This window comes from Rhamphochromis sp. 'chilingali', assembly GCF_963969265.1.
Source record: "Rhamphochromis sp. 'chilingali' genome assembly, chromosome: 7".
NCBI lineage: Eukaryota > Metazoa > Chordata > Actinopteri > Cichliformes > Cichlidae > Rhamphochromis > Rhamphochromis sp. 'chilingali'.
In genome coordinates, this window is record NC_137934.1 from 13,174,957 (window position 1) to 13,200,432 (window position 25,476).

The 25,476-nt window shown below is 40.8% G+C and overlaps 1 protein-coding gene across 1 annotated transcript in view; it reads left to right on the top strand.

Moving 5' to 3' along the window:
* The window catches only part of snd1 (staphylococcal nuclease and tudor domain containing 1), a 190,975-nt gene that overhangs the window by 100,933 nt on the left and 64,566 nt on the right, over positions 1-25,476 (top strand). Inside the window, exon 17 of the mRNA XM_080887338.1 lies at positions 24,860-25,048. Within this exon, the coding sequence (XP_080743464.1) occupies positions 24,860-25,048 (189 nt within the window). The remainder of the gene's footprint in view (positions 1-24,859; positions 25,049-25,476) is intronic.

The window sequence follows — 25,476 nt, forward strand, 5'->3', positions numbered from 1 at the left end:
ATAATAACCACTGCAGCCAAAAAGAGTGCCTGATGAGTCCAGTTGTAAGTAAGCTATTAAGACTCGATTGTATACTATGTTCGTGTTTTCCTCCGAAACAATAAGTTCGGTTGGAGCAGCCTTTCAACGCCTCTCTCTCTCTCGCTAGCAAAGTTGACCCAGACAACAAAGTAAAGCTAGTTTTTGGCTACGAGCCTGACCAGAGTTATCAGCCAGAGGTCCCTTTACTACAGTTCGGAGCTGCGGACCTGTTTTATATATGCGCGAGAAAAGTGCAGCCTTACCTAATGTCCACCCCACTGTTACTCATATTATAGTAAGATTTAAAAATCTAGTTGGTATTGGTATGGCAAGTAACCTTCAGTAATAGTAATAAATTACACAGCAAGAGTACATTCATGTAGTTGTAAAAAGCATGATAATATATTAAGTAATCCGAAGTATTCAGAATACGTTACTCTCATTGAGTAATGTAACGGAATATGTTACAAAATACATTTTGAGGTATGTATTCTGTAATCTGGAGTGAAATACATTTTAAAAGTAACCATCCCAACACTGCTTGTGACTCTGACACTGTGGAATGGTAGTTTGGTGTCTGCTTTTGCCTGTGGCCGCATTGTTGAAATTGAATTTGAAGAGTGTGTGCACTACTGTCTGTTTTGAATCAAGTGTTATCCATCCTGTTTGGAAGCATAATTGTAATATCACACACCTGGTGGTGTTAAAAGCACTTCTGCTGGAAATGGTACCTTGTAAGCCAAGTGTTTCAAAGTGCATAATTGTGTGCTGTTCGTATTGTTTTCTGCAGAGTTTAATAGATTTTTACTATAAATAATGGATTTTTTTTTTTTTTAAACATACAGTTGCAGTCAGAAGTTTACATACACTTATCATGGACATGGATGTGATGGTAATTTTCAGCTTTTAATCACTTCTTTGAACTGTTGTTCTTCCAGGGTGAAATGACAGTACAGCATACATTTTTATGGAATTACAAGTTGAAATTTGTTTTCGATTTCCTCTAATCTACACAGGGCGAAAGTATACATACAGGCTCAGACGTTTACATACACCCACACTAATATTTGGTTAAGTGTCCGTTAACGCTTAGTGCACCTCAACTGGATGCTTTTAGTTGCCAAGCTTGTTCAGGGTGGAGATTTTTGCCTCTTTTTATGGTAGAATTGGTTAGTTTGTAGCACCGGTCTGGCTTCTAAGTGTTTTCCAGTAGGGTTCAGGTCTGGGTTGTTTGCCACTGTAGTGCGTTATTGTGGTTGTTTTAAAATCAAAAAGTTTCCCTATTCTTGCCTAATATAAAATTTCCGCTTCAGAAATGAGAAGGACAGCTTTTAATAATAATAATAATAATAATAATAATAATAATTAAAGCTGCAAGCAGCGTTATGAGGGCCCTCGCACCCCATCGCGTCGAGCTACGCCCAACACCTACAACCAGCACCTCCGATCTGATGTCACATTGATGGAATTCATGCATTCAACCACCAGCTAACATTTCATCTCATTCAATCATGATTATAGTCGTTCCACTAGGTGGCACTCTAACCATTACTGACAAATGGCATAACAAACATTTCCGAGCTCGAGTCTCATCACGCCTGCGACCTTTGGGACATATTGGACATTTTGATTTTGAGTGACAGCAGATTACTGCTTTTTGGCGAGTGATTGAAAATCCACGTGCCACCATGACAACCCCGTTTCCCTGAACGTAAAAAGCTTCGCAATTTAACATCACAAAGGTCTTTAGATTCCACACACTGGAGATTGGTTCAATATGATGAAATCCCTTGGAGGAGTACGTCAAAGAACGGTGCCTGGAAAGAGGGCAAAATGTTGCCAAAATTACACATTAATTTTAAAATGGCTGACTTCCTGTTGGATTTGGGATATTGCTCCAAGAGACTTTTTTGTACATCTTGATATCTCCTATAAGCTTACCAGGTTTAAGACTCATACATAAAACACAGAGCTGGGGCTGATGTTTTGAAATTTCGTAGGGGGCGCTGTGGAGCCATTTTGCGCTATTCAATGAAAATGATCACATAACAACAAAGCCTTATGCACATTGGAGGTGTGCGCCAAATTTCAAGACTTTTTAAACTTTCCAAGCCCCTCAAAAGCCACTTCATTTTTCATGGTGAACAGCGTTGCCACCAGGGTGCGCCGTTCAGTATAAAGTCACAATATTCGCACTGCAGCATCATGAAGGACTGATGGTGATATTCACCGCTTTTGAGGTGTCCGCAATGAACCTGTGAAAATCAGTACAACAAAATTAAAGCCATGACATTTCCTGTTGCCACTAGGTGGCGCTGTCCGTATTCCCGACAATGGGCACATCAATCTGTTCAGGGCGGGTCTGACATCATGCCTGTAAAGTCTGGTACTGATCAGACTGGATTTCATTGAGTTATACTAATTTGTTTCTTCATGGCGTGACATCAAAGTTCGCCATGCCGCTGGTGTCACACCCTTTTGCGAAAAGTCACAGTTTTCACTGTAACCCAAGACCAACTCCTTAAGGCTTTCCTGGAGAAATTTGAGGCTGCAGATGTCACCCATCACTATACTGTACCCCAAAGTGTAAAACATGACATTTCCTGTTCCCACTAGGTGGCGCTGTCCCTGATGTAAAATATGGCAGTTGAAATATGTTCAGGGATGGAGCCTTATCATATGTGTTCACTTTGGTCAAGGTCAGAAAATCTATGACCGAATGAGAGGCAATAAGATTTTCATGGCGAGTCATCGAAATTCGCCATGGCGCCACGGCCTCATGGTATTGTGAAAACTCAAAAGCTCCGCAATTTAACATGGCATAAGGGTGTAGTTGGCACTGACCAAATATGAAGGTTATGAAATCAAACCCCAAGGAGGAGTTCGTCAAAGTTCGAGGCATGGAAATGGTAAAATCAGAGCCAAAATGTCACCTTCAATCCAAAATGGCGGACTTCCTGTTGGGTTTAGGACATTGCCATAATAGACTTTTTTGTTCGACTCTGAACATTATATAGGTGTACCGACTTTCAAACATGTAGGTCATACCCATACCGGGGGCTCGCGTTTTTCATTTTTCTAGGTGGCGCTACTGAGCTAATTTTCCCTGGCCATGTCTGAGAACATTAAAATACGTAAATTTTCACCAGACCTGACGCGTGTGCAAAATTTCATGAGTTTTCGAGCATGTTTAGGCCCTCAAACGGCCAATTCATTTGCCGAAATAATAATAATAATAATAATAATAATAATTAAAGCTGCAAGCAGCGTTATGAGGGCCCTCGCACCCCCGGCGCGTCGAGCCACGCCCAACACCTAAAACCAGCACGTCCGATCTCATGTCACATTGATGGAATTCATGCATTTAACCACCAGCTAACATTTCAACTCATTCATTCATGATTTGTTAGTCGTTCCACTAGGTGGCGCTCTAACCCTTATGCACAAATGGCATAACAAACATTTCCGAGCTCGAGTCTCATCACGCCTATGAGCTTTGGGAGAGATTGGACATTGTGTTTTTGAGTGACAGCAGATTACTGCTTTTTGGCGAGTGATTGAAACTCCACGTGCCGCCATGACCACCCCGTTTCCCTGAATGTAAAAAGCTTCGCAATTTAACATCACAAAGGTCTTTAGATTCCACACACAGGAGATCGCATCAATCTGATGAAATCCCTTGCAGGAGTACGTCAAAGAACGATGCCTGGAAAGAGGGGAAAATGTTGCCAAAATTAAACATTAATTTTAAAATGGCTGACTTCCTGTTGGATTTTGGATATTGCTCCAAGAGACTTTTTTGTACATCTTGATATCTCCTATAAGCTTACCAGGTTTCAGACTCATACATAAAACACAGAGCTGGGGCTGTGGTTTTGAAATTTTGTAGGGGGCGCTGTGGAGCCATTTCGCGCTATTCAATAAAAATGATCACATGACAACAAAGCCTTCATCCATTTGGAGGGGTGTGCTAAATTTAAAGCCTCTATATACTTTCCAAGCCCCTCAAAAGCCACTTCATCTTTCCTGGTGGACCGCGTTGCCACCAGGGTGCGCCGTTCAGTTTAAAGTCACAATTTTTGCACTGAAGCATCACGAGGGACTGATGTTGATATTCACTGCTTTTGAGGTGGCCACGATGAACCTGTGAAAATCAGTACAACAAAATTAAAGCCATGACATTTCCTGTTGCCACTAGGTGGCGCTGTACGTATTCCCGACAATGGGCACATCAATCTGTTCAGGGCGGGTCTGACATCATGCCTGTAAAGTCTGGTACTGAACAGACTGGATTTCATTGAGTTATACTAATTTGTTTCTTCATGGCGTGACATCAAAGTTCGCCATGCTGCTGGGGTCACACCCTTTTGCGAAAAGTCACAGTTTTCACTGTAACCCAAGACCAACTCCTTAAGGCTTTCCTGGAGAAATTTGAGGCTGCAGGTGTCACCCATCACTATACTGTACCCCAAAGTGTAAAACATGACATTTCCTGTTCCCACTAGGTGGCGCTGTCCCTGGTGTCAAATATGGCAGTTGAAATATGTTCAGGGGTGGAGCCTTGTCATATGTGTTCACTTTGGTCAAGGTCAGAAAATGTATGACAAAATGAGAGGCAATAAGATTTTCATGGCGAGTCATCGAAATTCGCCATGGCGCCACGGCCTCATAGTATTGTGAAAACTCAAAAGCTCCGCAATTTAACATGGCACAAGGGTGTAGTTGACACTGTCCAAATTTGAAGGTTATGAAATGAAACCCCAAGGAGGAGTTCGCAAAAGTTCGAGGCATGGAAATGGCAAAATTAGAGCCAAAATGTCACCTTCTCTTCCAAATGGCGGACTTCCTGTTGGGTTTGCGTCAATGGGCCCACAGACTTTTTTGTTCGTCTTGGCATGATACACATGTGTGCCAAATTTCATACATGTAGCTCAAACGATGTGGTCGTAGGGCTGCATTTAACAAGGCATAGGTGGCGCTGTAGAGCCATTTCCCAGTGCTCATATGTAAAACCATTAAAATACAAAATTTTTCACCAGACCTGGCATGTGTGCAAAATTTCATGAGTTTTTGAGCATGTTTAGGCCCTCAAAAAGGCCCTTGTTTGGGGTGAATAATAATAATAATAATAATAAGAAACGGAGCAGATACAATAGGGCCTTCGCACTCTCGGTGCTCGGGCCCTAATTAAAGCTGCAAGCAGCGTTATGAGGGCCCTCGCACCCCCGGCGCGTCGAGCCACGCCCAGCACGTAAAACCAGCATCTCCGATGTGATGTCACATTGATTGAATTCATCCATTTAACCACCAGCTAACATTTCATCTCATTGAACCATGATTATAGTCGTCCCAATAGGTGGCGCTCTAACTATTACCGACAAATGGCATACCAAACATTTCCGAGCTCGAGTCTCATCACACCTGAGACGTTTGGGAGAGATTGGACATTGTGTTTTTGAGTGACAGCAGATTACTGCTTTTTGGAGAGTGATTCAATCTCTAAGTGCCGTCATAACCACCCCGTTTCCCTGAACGTAAAAAGCTTCGCAATTTAACATCACAAAGGTCTTTAGATTCCACAAACTTCAGATCGGTCCAATCTGATGAAATCCCTTGGAGGAGTTCGTCAAAGTATGAAGCCTGAAAAGAGGGGAAAATGTCGCCAAAATTACACATTAATTTTAAAATGGCTGACTTCCTGTTGGATTTGGGATATTGCTCCAAGAGACTTTTTTGTACATCTTAATATCTTCCATGAGCTTACCAAGTTTCAGACTCATAGATAAAACACAGAGCAGGGGCTGATATTTTGGAATTTTGTAGGGGGCGCTGTGGAGCCATTTTGCGCTATTCAAGGAAAATGGTCACATAACAAGAAAGCCTTCAACACATTGGAGGTGTGGGCCAAATTTAAAGCCTCTATAAACTTTCCAAGCCCCTCAAAAGCCACTTCATCTTTCATGGTGAACAGCGTTGCCACCAGGGTGCGCCGTTCAGTTTAAAGTCACAATTTTTGCACTGAAGCATCACGAGGGACTGATGGTGATATTCACCGCTTTTGAGGTGGCCAAGATGAACCTGTGAAAATCAGTACAACAAAATTAAAGCCATGACATTTCCTGTTGCCACTAGGTGGCGCTGTCCGTATTTCCGACAATGGGCACATCAATCTGTTCAGGGCGGGTCTGACATCATGCCTGTAAAGTCTGGTACTGATCAGACTGGATTTCATTGAGTTATACTAATTTGTTTCTTCATGGCGTGACATCAAAGTTCGCCACGCCGCTGGGGTCACACCCTTTTGCGAAAAGTCACAGTTTTCACTGTAACCCAAGACCAACTCCTTAAGGCTTTCCTGGAGAAATTTGAGGCTGCAGATGTCACCCATCACTATACTGTACCCCAAAGTGTAAAACATGACATTTCCTGTTCCCACTAGGTGGCGCTGTCCTTGATGTCAAATATGGCAGTTGAAATATGTTCAGGGGTGGAGCCTTATCATATGTGTGCTCTTTGGTCCAGATCGGAACATGTATGACAGAATGAGAGGCAATAAGATTTTCATGGCGAGTCATCAAAATTCGCCATGGCGCCACGGCCTCATACTATTGTGAAAACTCAAAAGCTCCGCAATTTAACATGGCACAAGGGTGTAGTTGACACTGTCCAAATTTGAAGTTTATAGGACCAAATCCCAAGGAGGAGTTCGTTAAAGTACAAGGCATGGAAACGGTAAAATCAGACCCAAAATGTCACCTTCAATCCAAAATGGCGGACTTCCTGTTGGGTTTAGGACATTGCCATAATAGACTTTTTTGTTCGACTCTGAACGTTATATAGGTGTACTGACTTTCAAACATGTAGGTCATACCCATACCGGGGGCTCGCGTTTTTCATTTTTCTAGGTGGCGCTACTGAGCTAATTTTCCCTGGCCATGTCTGAGAACATTAAAATACGTAAATTTTCACCAGACCTGACGCGTGTGCAAAATTTCATGAGTTTTCGAGCATGTTTAGGCCCTCAAACGGCCAATTCATTTGCCGGAATAATAATAATAATAATAATAATAATAATAATAATAATAATAATAATAATAATAATAATAAACAGAGCAATTACAATAGGGCCTTCGCACTGTCAGTGCTCGGGCCCTAATAATAATTAAAGCTGCAAGCAGCGTTATGAGGGCCCTCGCACCCCATCGCGTCGAGCCACGCCCAACACCTACAACCAGCACCTCCAATCTGATGTCACATTGATGGAATTCATGCATTTAACCACCAGCTAACATTTCATCTCATTCAATCATCATTATAGTCGTCCCACTAGGTGGCGCTCTAACCATTACTGACAAATGGCATAACAAACATTTCCTAGCTCGAGTCTCATCACGCCTGCGACCTTTGGGAGAGTTTGGACATTTTGATTTTGAGTGACAGCAGATTACTGCTTTTTGGCGAGTGATTGAAACTCCACGTGCCGCCATGACAACCCCGTTTCCCTGAACGTAAAAAGCTTCGCAATTTAACATCACAAAGGTCTTTAGATTCCACACACTGGAGATTGGTTCAATATGATGAAATCCCTTGGAGGAGTTCGTCAAAGAACGGTGCCTGGAAAGAGGGGAAAATGTTGCCAAAATTGCACATTAATTTTAAAATGGCTGACTTCCTGTTGTATTTGGGATATTGCTCCAAGAGACTTTTTTGTACATCTTGATATCTCCTATAAGCTTACCAGGTTTCAGACTCATACATAAAACACAGAGCTGGGGCTGTGGTTTTGAAATTTTGTAGGGGGCGCTGTGGAGCCATTTTGGGATATTCAATGAAAATGATCACATAACAACAAAGCCTTAAGGACATTGGAGGTGTGGGCCAAATTTCAAGACTTTTTAAACTTTCCAAGCCCCTCAAAAACCACTTCATTTTTCATGGTGAACAGCGTTGCCACCAGGGTGCACCGTTCAGTATAAAGTCACAATTTTCGCACTGCAGCATCATGAAGGACTGACGGTGACATTCACCGCTTTTGAGGTATCCACAATGAACCTGTGAAAATCAGTACAACAAAGTGTAAGACATGACATTTCCTGTTCCCACTAGGTGGCGCTCTTCATATTCCTGACAATGGGCACATCAATTTGTTCAGGGCGGGTCTGATATCATGCCTGTAAAGTCTGGTACTAATCAGACTGGATTTCATGGAGTTATACTAATTTGTTTCTTCATGGCGAGATATCAAAGTTCGCCATGCTGCTGAGGTCACACCCTTTCGTGAAAAGTCACAGTTTTCACTGTACCCCAAGACCAACTCCTTACGCCTTTCCTGGAGAAATTTGAGGCTGCAGATGTCACCCATCACAATACTGTACCCCAAAGTGTAAAACATGACATTTCCTGTTCCCACTAGGTGGCGCTGTCGCTGACGTCAAATATGGCAGTTGAAATATGTTCAGGGGTGGAGCCTTATCATATGTGTTCACTTTGGTCAAGGTCAGAAAATGTATGACAAAATGAGAGGCAATAAGATTTTCATGGCGAGTCATCGAAATTCGCCATGGCGCCACGGCCTCATAGTATTGTGAAAACTCAAAAGCTCCGCAATTTAACATGGCACAAGGGTGTAGTTGGCACTGACCAAATATGAAGGTTATGAAATCAAACCCCAAGGAGGAGTTCGTTAAAGTTCGAGGCATGGAAACGGTAAAATCAGAGCCAAAATGTCACCTTCAATCCAAAATGGCGGACTTCCTGTTGGGTTTAGGACATTGCCATAATAGACTTTTTTGTTCGACTCTCAACGTTATATAGGTGTACCGACTTTCAAATATGTAGGTCATACCCATACCGGGGGCTCGCATTTTTCATTTTTCTAGGTGGCGCTACTGAGCTAATTTTCCCTGGCCATGTCTGAGAACATTAAAATACGTAAATTTTCACCAGACCTGACGCGTGTGCAAAATTTCATGAGTTTTCGAGCATGTTTAGGCCCTCAAAAGGCCAATTCATTTGCCGGAATAATAATAATAATAATAATAATAATAATAATAATAAACAGAGCAATTACAATAGGGCCTTCGCACTGTCAGTGCTCGGGCCCTAATAATAATAATAATAATAAACAGAGCAATTACAATAGGGCCTTCGCACTATCAGTGCTCGGGCCCTAAATAAGAAACGGAGCAGATACAATAGGGCCTTCGCACTCTCGGTGCTCGGGCCCTAATAAACAGAGCAATTACAATAGGGCCTTCGCACTGTCAGTGCTCGGGCCCTAATAATAATAATAATAATAATAATAATAATAATTTTTTACACTATTATTTTTCTGATACCTAACAGCTGTATATTAAACTGAACTATGTGCAGTCCATAAACTCATGCTATATATTACTAATAAGGCAAGGCAAGGCAAGGCAAGTTTATTTGTATAGCACAATTCAACAACAAGGTGATTCAAAGTGCTTTACAGAGACATTAGAAACAAGAACAAATAAAAAGCATGATTTAAAATTGATTAATAATTAATAATAGTAATATTACTGATACTCTGGTATATACTTTAAGTCAAACCAGCTAGGGCCTGGCCATATTATACCGTTCACGGTAATACCGATATAATGTAAGGCAATGATAAAAAAAAAAAAAAGAAATATCGCGAAAGAATATGGAATAGGGGAGACTGGGGATAGTTGTAACATTTTTGACATTTCTGTCTGTAAATTGAAGCTCTTTTAAGGTAGTGGATTCAAAGTGTAATGCAAAGTATTTACATGTCTCTGCTATTAAATGGTGCAGCTATTTTCTCTGCAACACAATTACCCATTGCATGGTATGGTCTCAAACACAAAGAGTGAAATGTTACAATTAACCCCATAGTCTGGGTTAGTTGTAACATATCCTGGGGTGAAATGTAACACAATGAAATAAGGGTACTAACAAAACATTAACATGTAATCTTTGTTTATTCAACACATGAATGCACTTACATCCATTTATGTAGCTCTGTGTGTGTGTGTGACAGAATGCAGAAATCTAGCTTTTGAACATATTCCATATATACATATTATGGAATTTTCTGCAACTGAATATTTCATTAATTTTGGTTGGTCTTCCTTGAGTTTGGCCTCATTGGCTCAGTGGGCATTATAACCTACAACTCTTGCACCAATTTTGAACATAACAATGAAGCTGAAAAAATGTAGTTGTTCACCAGCATCGCAATTCCATTACTTTTTATCATGGCTTACCTTGGTGTGGTTTGCAGAGTGCTTCAGAAAGATGAGGAAATCTGTTTCTTGCACCCATCCTGATTTATTTCCATTACCAGTACTTCCTACTGGTCCATCTCTGACACAGAGGTCTGCATAATGTATGTGTGGGAACACAAACAGTGGAGGAATTGTCTTGCCAATGGCATTAACCGCATATACAAATGCGACCAGTGAACCTCTCTCTGCTGATGTCGTTGCCCCAACTTGTTTAATAGAAGTTAAAGTAATAGTGTGGTACGTTTTAACATCTGCGTTATTGTTACAACTGACCCAGACTCCTATAGCCATGAACTAGCTAACATTACAGCCAATGGCTAAAACATTAGCACTAAAGACCTACACAGAATATATCCCCATAGACATACAAATAACATAATTTAAGTTTGATGAGTTTAGCTGCAAAGCAGATAATGCTATTACAAATTGAAATAAAGTAGAAAAACTTACTTTTTGGCATACAAATTACTTTTTTTTTCATGTTAAATTGTCTGTGTTTGACAAAATGTGCTGATTTTTCACATGTGATAGCAGAACTGAGTTGGGCATGCACAGGATGAGTCACATCATTTGAAACTTAGCCCTGATTGGAGAAATTGGAAGTGTTACAACTGACCCATGTTACAACTATCCCCAGTCTCCCCTATAGCAGTTTAAAAAAAAAAAAAAAATGAGGAAAGTGATGATTGGACAAAAGTCACAGCAATAAAATGATGTCAGCCTGAAACTTACCTTAAATATTAAGAATCGCCCGGAGAAGCTAAATTGTCTTTCTGTGGATATAGTTGCTATAGTTGCATAGTTCCCTATGCAGTGTGTTCGGGAGTGCAGGCGGTAAGCAGTTGTAACGGGTTCAAACTCAAATTGGCGATTTAAAAAAAAAAAAAAAAAAAGCACTGTTGTCCAAGAATTTGTGCTTTTCCAAGTATGGCCCAAATATTTACTATATGTGCTAACTCAATATGAGCAAAGTTACTAGCATGAGATAACCTAACCTTCCATTTAGCTGATCTGTCTTTGAGTACTGTGTACCTAAAGGTGGAACTGCTAATCAAGTCCAGGTGCAAGGGTGGCTCTTATCTCATTTATTTGACACACGCTGATTAGATAAACTCCTGTGTGCAGGGTACTAGTCAGACTGGTCAAACCGCACAGCTGAAGATGGAAAATTGAGAACAAATTATATTTGCCAATGAATCATCGTTTGCAGGCCAGCAGCAGACTAACTGCATGGCTCATAAGTAAGCATGACTTGATTCAATCTGTCCTACCCCCTCCATCTTGCGCTCACACACAATCACACACCAACACCCACCTCAATTCCCTATCTAATTTGTTTGATCGTCACTTGCCATTTATGTGATTGAATATGCGACGAGCTTGAATTGGATTGGCAAAACTGACGGATGATTATGCAATGATTTGTCTCAAGAGGTGCTCTCTTTTATGCGGCTGAATGGCGTCATATCATTTCCGATTTTATATATGTGATCTCTGGCTACCTGTTTCCACGAAAGATTCATTTTAACTGGCTTTAATGTGATCTCTAATAGTTGCCACACTGCAGTCTTGTGTATAATTTTCCACTTAAACCTGACTGTGCTTTTATGGCAGCCCTTTAGAAATGACATGTGAATCTAGAATAAACGTGTTCAGAGCAGGAACGTCTTCCTTCTGCCCAACTCCTGGTGGCCTCCAACCTGTAATGTCGACTCTTTAATGCAACACTAGTCTATAGCAAACAGGAGTACCTCTTCAGCAGCTCATCGCTACCACTCTTCTCGCACTCAAACTTCAACCTCTGCCTAACAACGCTCCAACCAGCCCCGCAACTAGGCACTGCCTCTCCATTTGACAAGCACACAGAAATTGACAAAAAGCCATGTTGAAAAATCCTCTGTCGGCACTTTTCCTCCCCTTTTTCTCACTCTCGTTCTTATACTCTGTCAGCACAAGCATGGTCTGGGAGGACAGAAATGGCTTTTTGAGTGACACAGGCTGGCTATGCCATTTGCCTTGTCAACTAGTGAAAGAGGATAGAAAAAGAGGTAGAGACAAATGATGATGGCCTGGCCGTGATTGCCCCGTGCCCCATCTCTCTGTCACTTGCCATCTCTTCCCCCCTGAGGTCATTGAGCCATAATAACGTCGCCACTATGCCGGTAGGTGTAGAAGTGTTTGTCTCAGTGCCTTGGAAGTTTTTTTTTGTTGTTGTTGTTGGGTTTTTTCCCCCTCCCTTCTTCACTCGCAATATAACTTTGTATTAAAGATTTTTTGTCGGTACGCTGAACACTTTTTCAGTTATTACTTGGAAATTATATCTCTCTTGAAGTGAGAGGAAATTCAAGTAGGTACTTTGGGCCAGTCATAAATAATGAACCAAACCGCCTCACAATTTCTTTCTGTTGATCACCATGTCTAAGTGTTGCCTGGTCTCGTGGGGATGTTGCTATTGCTGTCAGTCTGCACTCTTTTTCTGTCTTCCATCTAGCCTCCGTTCATCTGTTCTTTAAGGCTGTCGTCGTCTACAACTGGCAGTGCTTTAAGATGTCCAGTAACACCACTGTTTTCCTGACAGATCACTATCATTGCACTCTGTTGCAGTTGGGTCACTGCAGCCACAGAATCATAAATATTTAAAATTCCATTATGAAATCTTAAATTGATTCATAAAGCTGCTGCAAGTGGAGTGAAGAAACAGCTGCTCGTGTGATGGATATTACTGCAGAGTATCACTGTAGAGATGTTTCATAAGTCATTGTCTTTTACTTTTACATGTATGTCATCGCCCATAGTGATAAGCCGCATTGGGTGGAAATAGTAAATGGGATTGATTGAGTGTTGTTAATGAGTCATCTACCCCATAGAGTACATCACGCTTATAAATCGAGCCAGTGCTGAGGCTTTTTCTTTTATGGTGGGGGGTAGGGGGGTTCTTCCCCCATGAGAATGTATCCACTGTTAACTACACTGGGGAGAAAAAAACATAGTTTTGTAATGTAGTGGAGGAAAGAGTGTTTTTTTTTTTTTTTTTTCATTGTAAAGCGAGCAGCTTTACAATTGTGTGTTTGAAAGCTGAAAAAAAAAAGAAAAACCTCCATGTGATTAAATTACAGTTGCATTAAATCATTTTCATGATTAGAGCCGTTACCTGCAGTTTATATTATACAATGAGCTGCACTGGTCAGCTGAACAATATGAGCTACCACTTTAGCGTTTACCTTTTATTCTCCTTGTTATTGTTATAGGTTTTTTTGAACCTCCTATATTTCTTTGTTGCTATACTGTTCATTGCTCATTGATTGCAGAATAGTGGCTTTACTTCATTGGTTATGCAGTCAAAGGTGTACGTGTGAATGGATCTGGAAAAACCACGCTGTCATTTTCTGAGGTAATGTGGCTTAATGTGGTCTCCAATCATTTCGACCACCCCTGAATGTGCTCAATGCGGCTTGACTGCTCCCGCCAAGCTTTTCACTGCTTTAGGCAGCGACTTGAAGATTTGAACTGCTGTGGGTTTCCTGTACCCTTGGGTCTTGACAAGCTGAGCATCTCAACACACAGCACAGTGTAGCTCTGGGAACTAAGTGAAAAATGCTTAAAAACAAAAGGACAATATCCAGTGTTGGCAGAGAGGCTCTTTTTTTTTTGTAAAACCCCTTTGTATCTATTCACAGCTATGGTAGCTACATCATGGTGTTATATTGACAGAAAAGAAAATTGTTGTAAACTAATGATTTTCACAGATGTGTGTGTGTGTGTGTGTGTGCTTTTAACAACCATTCAATAACTTAGAGCTCAGTTCAATTTGTTTCCCCACCTGTACCCTCACGACACCCAGTTAAGGGGAATTATATGATATTAGCAATTTTACAAATGTAGCTCAATATTCATCGACCCGAATGCCATGTCCCCCCTTCCTTAAAAATGAGATGGATTGTAGTTATTGCTGTTATTGATTTTAATAACCAGGCTGTTAGGGCCAGTGTGGAGCTTTGCTCTTTCTCAGCTATGTCTTGTGCTATGCAAGGACTGTGCTGTTCTTTCATCTGGATAACAAATAATCTATAAACTAATTTAGCTACAGGTTTAGCATGATTAGTTTTCCTGACCCTTGCAGTGTTACCTTTTTATCTTCAAGCCCTCTTTGAAGCTGTCGCTTTTATCATATATACTTTGTTAACCCTTTTTCCCCGTTACACACAATTCAAAAAAGCAACCCTTCCATTCAAAAATGTAATGAATTTCATAGCAAAATGGTTTTTTTTTGTTATAAGTAATGCAATATTCATTTGTAACTGTTTCAGATTGTGGATTTTGAAAGATTTGTTTGTTACTCAAGGGATCAACCATCCTGACAACATTACTGAGCTATCAGACCAGATTTGGCAACATACACTGATGCTGCACCTTCTTGGGTCATCATTACTCTGGCAAAGGTTTTATGCTGCACAGTATTGCTGACCCTTTGATTGTATTGGGGCCACGGGTTCTGTGATTTGTAACTGTTGCACATGTATTGGCTTTGAGGTGAAATCAAAGAAAAACCATCACAAAGATCAACGAGCATCATGAAGGCCTGCAGGTTCCAACCAGGCTGCATTTCAATTTCATGCAGTTTACTACAACCTTTTCATGAATCTGATTAATGTTACAAAAGGCACTATTCGGTCTTAGATTCACTAAATTCAATGGTAAGATCTACTACTTGTTGAAGGGCTCTTTATGGCAAAGTAGCTGCCACCATGATAGAGTGATTCAAGTCATTCTTTGGTTTCTCATGTGAAGTCGCTGGCAAAAAGATGGATTTGTTTTTGATAATACTTCAGTTAAAATGCTATGTGTAGTCAGCAATACACAGTATGATAGTCTACAGTAGATTGTTTTGGAGGACAGCAGCAGATTCTGCCCTGATCGATTCCTTGTTGACCTTTGATTTCTTTCTCTCAGTCTTTACTCTGACACGTTTTCTATGAACTCTTAGTTTTTCAAAGCCGTTCTCTAAAAAGAAAAGCTGTTCTTCTTATAATTAACTTTGTCAGTGCAGCCAGTCACTTAGACTGTGAACAGAACTCTGGCTTTAATCCTTTTCTCCCCACTTTTTTTTCCCCTTTCGAGATGCACGATAGACAGAACCATCTGCATTTAAACTGGGGTATAGTAGACAAAACAAAGACAATAATGCGGTCTGTATGCATTGTTTGTGAAATTCATGCAAAGGCAGAATTGCTCTGACCCTTTGGGGCATTGACATTGGACCTCTGGGAGCATCCTGTATTGTTGGGTGCCAAGACATTAACAGTTTGCTCTGGTGACGTCCACTGTGGGTTAGGCTTGTTCTAGCATATCCTACGTATGCTCAGTTGGATTGGGATCTGGGGATTGTAGAGGGTAGATGTTTCTGAGCAGTTCTTGGTGTATGATGGGGCACGTTGTCCATCTGGGGGAGGCTGACACTGCCTGTGTTTGGAGAAGTGTGGAACATGTTAAAGTTAGATCCACATTAAAGTTGGATCAAGGTTTACATTGATTACATTTTCAATGTTTAACATGTTATCTGTCAGTGGTTTTTATATTGTGGCTAATCAAATCATTTCCTACCACTTATTCGTATCTAGGTGGTAGGGGGCAGGAGTCTAAGTTGAGATGCCTCCAGCTCTTCAGGGGAAAGTGAGGCAAGCTGAGAGATATAATCTCTTCAACATACCCTGGGTCTGCTCCTTCTTCTCTTCTCAGTTGGCTGTATCTACTATATTTCCACGAGGCTTTATAGTTACAATCCAGAACCACCTTATTAAATGACTACTTATGAAATAGGTTAAAACTGTGTTCTTGTTTTTCTCCATTTTCAACAAATACCACATGATGTGAAGAGAGTTGATCTGTGCTTGAAAGGCAAGTGATGCCAGGGCCTAATAACAGACTCATTAAAAAATAACATGTAAGACTTCTATGTTATCGTTTCTCCCATCTTTTTTACTTGAATAGTATTAGTATCACGTGGCTTACTATTCCCATGTTTCTGTTTCTCCTATTCAACTCTTTCCACCAGCTTTCCTTCATTCACGTCTATCATTAGAGTAGTGATGCATGGGAAATGTCAGTTATCTATTGATGAAAGGAAAACTCTTTAATTGGCATCAGGCAGGTTTTAATGATGGGGATCATGCTTGCTTGCTTGACTGTTAATGGCTCTGGCCATTTGAAAAACTGTTTGACTTTTCCCCAACCTCCTCACCGATAGACAGCAGCCTGCCACTGACAGTGATGCATGGGACCCCCTGAGTCACATTGATCACCCTTGGGAGAGTCAACACACTCACAAAGACGCACACAAACACATTCCTGTCCAGCTGGTATGTTATAGCTCGATGCAAGCAACACCAGCCGTTGCAGAAATAGGTCACAACTCCCAAAGAACAAATGTTAACCTTTATTTCTACAGGATGCTGAGTTTGTACATTGACATTGTAAAGCAGCATAAAGCCCTTTTCAGACATGTACCTCACTTGTCTGTTAAAATGACAGCATTCTTCTACGGTAATGACTTCACGGTTTAATTCAGATATACGCAGTAGATGAGGAAGAGAGCCATGCAAAAATATGCATTTTTCTCATACTTGCCTCTCTGTGAACCCTGTCTTCACAGTCCCAGTTCGGCCGAATGATAAAATCTCTGTCCAAGTCAGCCAAAAGGCTGCAAAGGTCCTCTGAAGTCTGCTGATGCCTGGCCTTTTTTCTTAGTCTTTTCTTTCACCGGGGAGTCGTAATCGTGTCCTTTTATGCTTCAGAATCTGGCATCACAAGTTCACCCGCTTCTCCTTAGATTTGAAAGAAATTGACTGTTTGCTTCAGGAACAGGATGTCAGGCCAGGGTGAAGCACTCAAATCTGAAAGACCGGAGCGTACGCTAGTTGATTTCCTGTAGTGCCAGTAAAAGATTTGTTTTCCTCAAAGCAGCTATGTCTATAACTGTAGATGCTGGGCATGTAAGGAAGTAGAGTGAGTGAGTCCCCAAAGTCCTTCTGGCACCAAATTGTTTAGACAGCCAGATTGAGACTCACTCGAGCTCTGCAGTGAGCACTCTGGACAGCAATATCCTGCCAGGGTGAAGCCAATCCTCACCTTACACCATACAGCAAATTGACTGTTTCTTTCTTTCTTTTAACATTTCCACCTATTTGAAGTTCTTGCACAGAAACAAGTCATTTATAGCTGTACAAACAAGCCCTTCCTTTTTTGATCCCTTTATACTACAGATATGTTTACATATTTAAACAATTAATAATACAGAATCGTTTTTCTGTCATGCTCCTCTTACCCATTTATCCTGACCCTGTGATCTGACAATTATTGAACTAACCTAGTTTGGAATTTGTTGGTGCCAGAGCTTTAGCTGTACAGTCAATAACCCACAGCCATAGGCATCCCACATCAGAAAATGTTTGTTGTTTTCAGGCTACCATTGTCTGTATTACAGCCGTGGATATGTTAAAAAATAATAAACAGAGTAAGTTTAGAAAAAGTGTAGCCTATTAATATTTGCAGATATTAATAAAAGAACAGAAGTAACATCAATATGTTTCCGACATTTGATGGTTGGAGACCTATTTTACCCACTCTTCCTCTCATTACATTTTTTTTATGAAGTGTGGACTACATAAATCATCACTTTGGTCACTCACCTGTGTTTGAAATTGGCTGATGTTCTTTCCATGTGACGATTTTTTTTTTTTTTTTTTTTTTTTAAATTATAGGCCCCCGTTAACAAAGTATTTAGATCTCTGCCTGATCGGTGCCATTAAGCAATCAATAGTGGTTTGTTTAATTCATTCATTTATTCTTGTCTGTCTTTCTTGCTCTCTCTCTCTCTCTTTCTCTCTCTCTGGCTGTCGTTCTTTTAAAGGTGATCTATATTTATAGATTTCTCCTGGAACCAGTTAGCTTTTTCCTCTCCTGATTCCACCACAGTAACCTGCTAACATACATAACCTGTTTTAAACTCAGGGAACCTTTGTTTTCACCAGTGGATAGGTTTTAAACACTAAAAAGAGGTGTCTTTTCTTAAAATTGCCTCATTTATCTGTAAAGAACTGTAGTAGGATTGCCTGCCAATAAAAAAAAAAAAAAAAAAAGAATTTAATTTGAGGGTTTTGCAAATTCCCCTGTTTCCCAGGCATGCTGTGTTACTGTTTCCCATTAACAGCAGTTTATGGACCTCCATTACTGTACTAACAGTAATGGACTAAGGAATAATTTTTTACAGGTCGACGGTGGCCACAACACTAGAGACATGATGCTAGCACATCCTAGCACGTTTACAGCTTATCCACACTAAAATACTAATCCCAGGTGTCTCATACTTACTTGCGCTCGCACATGTTAAAGTTCCCTTTTACATGCTGTTGCTTTAGTAAGTAATCACAACTATAAAACATATTATGTATAATTTAACTTAGTAGCAGCTTTTTCATTATTTGTCGACAGCTGGGTTCAGTTAGCAGTTTTGATAAATGACCTGCTCAAACTGTATACCTTTATGAAACTTTAATTGAGGTGTAAATCTGAACAAATTTCTGTGTGTATGTCTGGCTTGGCCGTGCACATGTGCCATATAAGCTCCTTGTGCCCTCTTAGAAAAATGATCAATATAAGCGGGAATGCGTGGGGAATTATTGAGAGATGATGGACTTTTGTTGGATTGGGGTGCTCTACCCACAAATGGAGTCTTCACGCAAGAGTGGGCTCGGAGCACTGAAGCTGACCAATTCAAAGCTTGGCTTTTTCTCCTTAAATCCTCATGTGTCCATGAAAAGGACAGTTTGTCCTTTTCATGTGGCATTCATGACTCTGAATTAAGTGTCTGAAGGCTGTGATTTCTTTTAAGTGAATAGGGAAGGTTTGGAATATGAAATAAGGTATAGGGATTATCTGATTACTCCTTTCCCCCCCTGCCCACTTTGCACCTCAATGTAGGGCTTAGGACAACTCATTGCTCTAAGAAGGTTTGATGTTTTTGCCCCTGCACACAAAGGAGAACACACATACGTGCGCATTACACACCTCCGCATCACTTCTTCAATCTTCACCAAGGCTCAGTTTGATAGATGGCTTATTCTGCTGGATGAGCAAAGGGTATGTGGGAGTGACTTAAGCGTTCCTTTTTGTTTCTAACACAGATTCTATCCATTTGCTTGCCTCATTCTTTCTGAGTCAAGGTCACGAGGGACATTAAAAGATATGTGGACAAAAAGTGATGCTATTAATCAACGTTACAGTAGAATTGCTACTTAAGAACTATTGATTGTTTTTTTTGTTTTTTCTCTGGTTGGTTGTTTTTTTTTTTTTTAACCCCCCCCCAATGAATATATTTTATAGATACAGACACTCAGAGACTTGAGTCTGCAGCTAAGTGGTAGAGTACTACCACTATAAAAGCAACCACCTTCTAGTGGCTCAATGAAAATAAAGAAAGACATTCCTAAATGTCTGCCAGTTTGGTTTTCCGGTGTTCTGTGCATTACAGAGCCCTCTTTGATAAACAGACTTTTTGACTCATTTTCCTCTCTGGCAGCCGCTCACACACAGCAGCGGCGGCCTAGAGTACACTCTGAACATACACTATATTTGTTAGTGACAAAGCCTCGGGCTTTAAACTTTTATGACCAAAACTGGTAATTTCACTCATAAATGTAAATCTCTATGGTGATAACTGTGATCTCAGTAATTGGATCATGCACTAAAACTGAGATGTAAGTTGTGACAGAGCTGCTGTCAGTGATGATTGAAAGCTCTGATTAGTAGATTATTCTCTTGTGTGCCTTGCATAAATGCCTACAGGAAGCTGTTTTGGATGCATAGCACATAATGCATTGCTAAAACAAGCTTTTTACCCGCCACGTTCGACCTCATAGGGTCTAAAACGGCTCACAGAGAAATGGGCACACCCTGTTCTCTGTACCTTGTGCTTATTTAGCCACTGGCGTTTTTCCCTCCAGGTGTTTAAAACATCTTTTGTTTGGATCCCTTTGCATGCCAGGTTTTACACTGCCAGCCCACTGTATTCCTTCATTTTCTTTTTAGTGTGGGTTTGGCCCTGACATGATGTGTCACCAACTGCGGTTTAGTTTTGTTGTTTTTTTTCTCCTCACTTTCAAACAGCTAAGTGAATTCAATCTTCTGCAGTTTTAAAACATGCCCTTGGGCCATGGTTTCACTTCAGTTGTACCAAATGGCTTTGTGTTTTGTACTGGTCAACGAGTGCACATGTGTATTTACTTGCACACGCGCACACACACACACACACACACACACACACGCTTAGCTTTGTGCGTATGCGTAGTTTGCTTTTTCTTTTCTGTCCACTGTGTCGACACAATCCCAGCGTTTATGAGATTACCAGAGCCCATTTGTGTTCCGACGGGAGCCATCTTGGCTCAGATGAGGCCTCCGCTGGGAACCATCTGGGCTCTACTCAAAGCAGTTTCCACTCCGCCTCCCCTGTCCTCTGCACATTGTGACCAAAGCTATTTACTTTGAAGGAAAGAAGAACTTTGAATTCTGTCTGTGTCTTTGTGAAACTCTTGATGCTTTAGATCTGCCTGGTGAAATGTCAGTTCAGTTTTACATATGCTTTCATGTTTTTGTGGTCACTCAATATACGCATTTGTTGTTTATTTTGACTTCAGTCAGGGAATAACATTCTTAATAATCATTTTCTATTGATTGACTAATTAAAGTTGAACTGTCCGGGTATAGTCCTTTTGATTATGACAGGCTGGCGTGTGTGATTGTAGCCTGCTGTCTTTGCTGGTGCTTTCCATTCAGCTCATGTATCCTGTAATATTACTGACATTTCTCAGTAGGTCTGTTTGGTGGTTATTAATGCTGTGTGCTGTTACAGCATCCCTGTAGGCAAAGACAAGAGTCATCTTGTCGTCATCAGCTCAGGCAGGCTCATTTTCTTTGCATAAGGTTGGCAGTATGTGGTAAATGAAGTTTCCCATGTAAGTGGTCCAGGAAAGCACACAGACGAATTTGTTGTTGTGACTGAAAAAGTGTTTTCTTAGGATCACTTTGTTTTCCTTTTGCTTTTTTTTTTTTTTTTAACATCAGTTCTCGTTACAGATGGTTGATCCAACTTACTCGACTGCGTATTTTCTCCTCACGTTGGTGATATTCATCACATTTAATAGTTTCTACACGGCCTGGAGAATTATATTTTCCTCCAAAATATGATAATTAGAGAATAATTGTGGATTATGATTCTCTGAGGCAATAGAACATTCCAGTGTATAATTCCCCCCGTGGAAATATTATTCCATCTATTAGTGTGCCTGTCTTTATAGCTCAGATCGAGATATTTTTTTTCATAACTGAATGTTTGCTAGAATCTCCTGCCAAGTAAAGGACCGGTCAGAGTTAAAGAAAAATGGGTAGCCAAAAGGCTTTCATTCATTCTGTTGAGCACACTAGAGTTGCCCTAGTATCTCCTGGTTTGTGCTTTTTGTTTTTTTTGCCCCCCACAGCGAGCATAAACACTTTTTGCTTTGGAGCTTTGCGTGCTCCGATCATAACTTCTAGACAACTTCTAGTCGAGTTTCTATTTTTCCTTCAAATTGGATTTTTTCCCAGCTATGAGTGTTGCTTTTAGTTGTCAGCATTGTTTTATTTTTGTTTTTGCATTTGCTGCGTTAATGGAAGCTGGTAACAGTTAAGTTGGCTCTTTTCTTCCAGCACTCGCCCACTTCCCCATTTGACATTTGGATACTCGGAGGACCGGTGCTGCTCTTATAGCCTAGTTATGTAACTGCTTCTCCACTTAGAGGAGGAAAAAAAAAGATAAAATGGGGTTAGTATCTGAGATGGCAGCGAGGAAGACAGAAAGACAGTAATGAAGATTTTACAGAGGCGGATGAGGTACGAGTGAATTTAGACTCCATTGCTGTCCTGGGAGGGCAGGCCAATGTTTTAGCTGCTTGTTTTACATGTTAAAAACAAGTACTGCTGTGTTTTTATTAGTTGGTAGGAAACAGGTTGTTTTCTGTAAATATGAAATTGTTCAGCATAGTTTGCCAAGTTTGAAAACAAGAGCCTCATTGATATGCCACTGTACCAAGTAGAGATGGACCGATCCGATATTACGTATCGGTATCGGTCCGATACTGACCTAAATGACTGGATCGGATATCGGAGAAAAATAAAAAATGTAATCCGATCCATTAAATATCACGAAAGCACCTCACAAAACTTGCAACACGCCGTAACTCACCTCAGAACGTTAGCACGTCGGAGCAGTATGCATCACGTGATAGAGCGGCTGTGGCATGCGGGAACTGTCGGTGGTCTGGATAGCATGTGGAGCTTCGCTACCAACCCGGCATTTCATCTCCGACAAAGTTATCCCCGAGAGAAGTAAAGCAAGTGTGTAAGTCCATCTCTGAATGTTTGTAAAGCATTCCTGCGTTAAGCTTAACAAGCGATATATGGAGCGACTGCCTCTTCTTGCTGCTACTTCAATCATGAAACTGCTTAATGATCAGTTGATCGGCTTTTCTGTCGCGAGTCCGTCTGTCTTGTTTGTTTTTGGCCCACTTTGCACCAGAAAGAGTAAACCAGCGGCTGAACAACAGCAGCACGTTTAAGCTTGATAAGCTGTTGTTAGAATTTATTTAATATTACTTTCTACTCCAGGATCTTTTTCTACGTAGCTGACGGCTGGTAACTGTGCAGGGGCGGATCTAGCAAAGTTTAGCCAGGGGGGCCGATAGGGCATTAACAGGGAAAAGGGGGCACAAAGACATAGTTTTCTTTCTTATTCTCATTTAAAATGTCTAGCTTTTAATAAATAATTATCCAAATCTTACACCCAAAGTTTTAATTTGATGTAAAATGAATAGAAGTCAATTACTGTATATAGTGACTATTAAGTCTAATATATATACCCTAGTAAGCTATAGTACTTTTTCCTTTGGGAAGGTACCATCTGTGCAGTCTGCAATTTTGTTGAAGAAAGATGTTGAATCTATTTAATATTTCTTGAAAAATAATTGGTCCAAAGACATGCAGCTTGTGGGGATAGGTTAATTGGATAATCCAAATTGTCACTAGGTGTGAATGTGCGAATGAATGTGAGTGTGAATGGTTGTCTGTCCCTGTGTGTTAGCCCTGTGACAGACTGGCGACCTGTCCAGGGTGTACCCCGCCTCTCGCCCTATGACAGCTGGGATAGGCTCCAGCGCCCCCCGCGACCCTGAAAAAGGATAAGCGGAAGCGAATGGATGGATGGATGAAAAATAATTGATTTCTGTGCATTTTTTTTCACACTGCATCAAATTAAGGTTGATTACGTCGATTATATCTGCCGATATCGGTATCGGCAGATATCCAAATTTATGATATCGGTATCGGACATAAAAAAGTGGTATCGTGCCATCTCTAGTACCAAGTGGTGTTACATTACATTATATCGCTTTTGAACAAACCCTTGATGAAAACGCTTTATCCAAATATAACTGGATCCAGAAAGTGGAAATATGTGTCCCACTGTTATATGAATGCTTGTCAATTTTATGCTTAATAAAAGAACAGATTATACATTCAGTAATAAAAGCTTCTTTTTTTAACTTCAGCTGAGAACAAGGCAGAGCAGTTTACAAACTTAATTCCCCTCAGATTTCCCTTGTGAGTGCAGGGCTAAGCAGTCCAAGTCTTAATCGCTTGACTACGTCCTATCTCCTCAGCACACCTGCCCTCTCACTTTCTCGCTGACTTTAGGCTTTAGAGTAAAGAAAAATGCTATTGATTTTTTTTTTGTCCTTTTTCTTTCGCCTCCTGGTCGTCCATCATTTATGAAACAAAAAGTAATGAATAGATAATTAGCCTGAATAGGCAGAATTTGGTTATAGTCCATCACGGGCAATGTTGTGAAATCTTTCCTACTTTGTCAGCAGGGTTAGCTAATTTGGGTGCCCTCATTTGTTTACTTAAGGGAATGGCAACTTAGCTGTCACTAATTGAAAATGATTTGCGTTGTTTAAAAAAAAATAGGATGAAGAAATGTGGGCTCTTAATTAAGGTTGAAGTGCATATGCAACACTAATTTAAAGCCTCTAATAGCCTCCACTGTTTGTGCAGGCCAATCACAGGCCCAGTGATTTCTAAATAGACACGTTATTGAAAGCTGACAGTCATGCTTAATTGAAAATGTCAAACACTCAAGTTATTCTGAAAGTGTACTTAGACGAGCAGTCGCTGCTGGTGCGGGCGGGGCTTTCTCTGGTTATAAAAGTACTGACCAAGACCAGATTCATTGGGAAGTCCACAACAGTGGAATGAAACAGGATCTGCATATGTGTGTGTGTGTGGTACTGAATCAATAGAAAGCTCACAGGTCTTCATTCATGTTTCTATTTAAGAACAGTGATGTCTCCTCAGGGGGACCCCCTTCCTCCTATTGCTGTAAACGAATCTCAAACTTAATCTTGATACAGAACATTAACTGAGCCTCTTTTCTTTCTCTTGTTCCTCCCTCCCTCCCCCCTTCTCCTCTTGTGGTTTTCCAGGTGGAAGTTGAAGTGGAAAGCATGGACAAAGCAGGGAACTTCATTGGCTGGCTGCACATTGAAGGTGTGAATCTGTCTGTGGCACTGGTAGAAAATGCTCTGTCCAAGGTGCACTTCACAGCGGAGCGCAGTGCCTACTACAAAACCCTGGTTGCAGCAGAGGAGGGGTGCCGACAGAGGAAAGAGAAGGTAGGTTTGATTTAAATGCTACAAGAGCTCTACTGCACAACCTACAAAACAATGAGTCCCAAATGGCATTAAACTGGCCCTCAAAAAGCTTTCAAATGTTAATTGCACAGTAAACTTCATTTAACCAAAGCTAGCTATCTTTAGGTTCAAAATTGCTGATGGAAGTAAATCTCAAGATGTCATCTGGCTTAGCAGCAGCATCAGTGCTTGATTTACTGGCTTTCCCATCTCTGAGCCATAGTGACTTAGGGTCTGCCTGCCTGTGGCCATATTGTCCTGTGTCCATGTGTGGGCTATTTCTTCCATCGCAGATCCAGCAGCTCTTTTTTCCGCCTTCAACATCAGTGCCAGTAATACATTTATTAGTAGAGGTGCTGTCTGGAGAAATGATAATCCTTCAGAAGTGAGTGGAGAAAAATAAAAAGCTT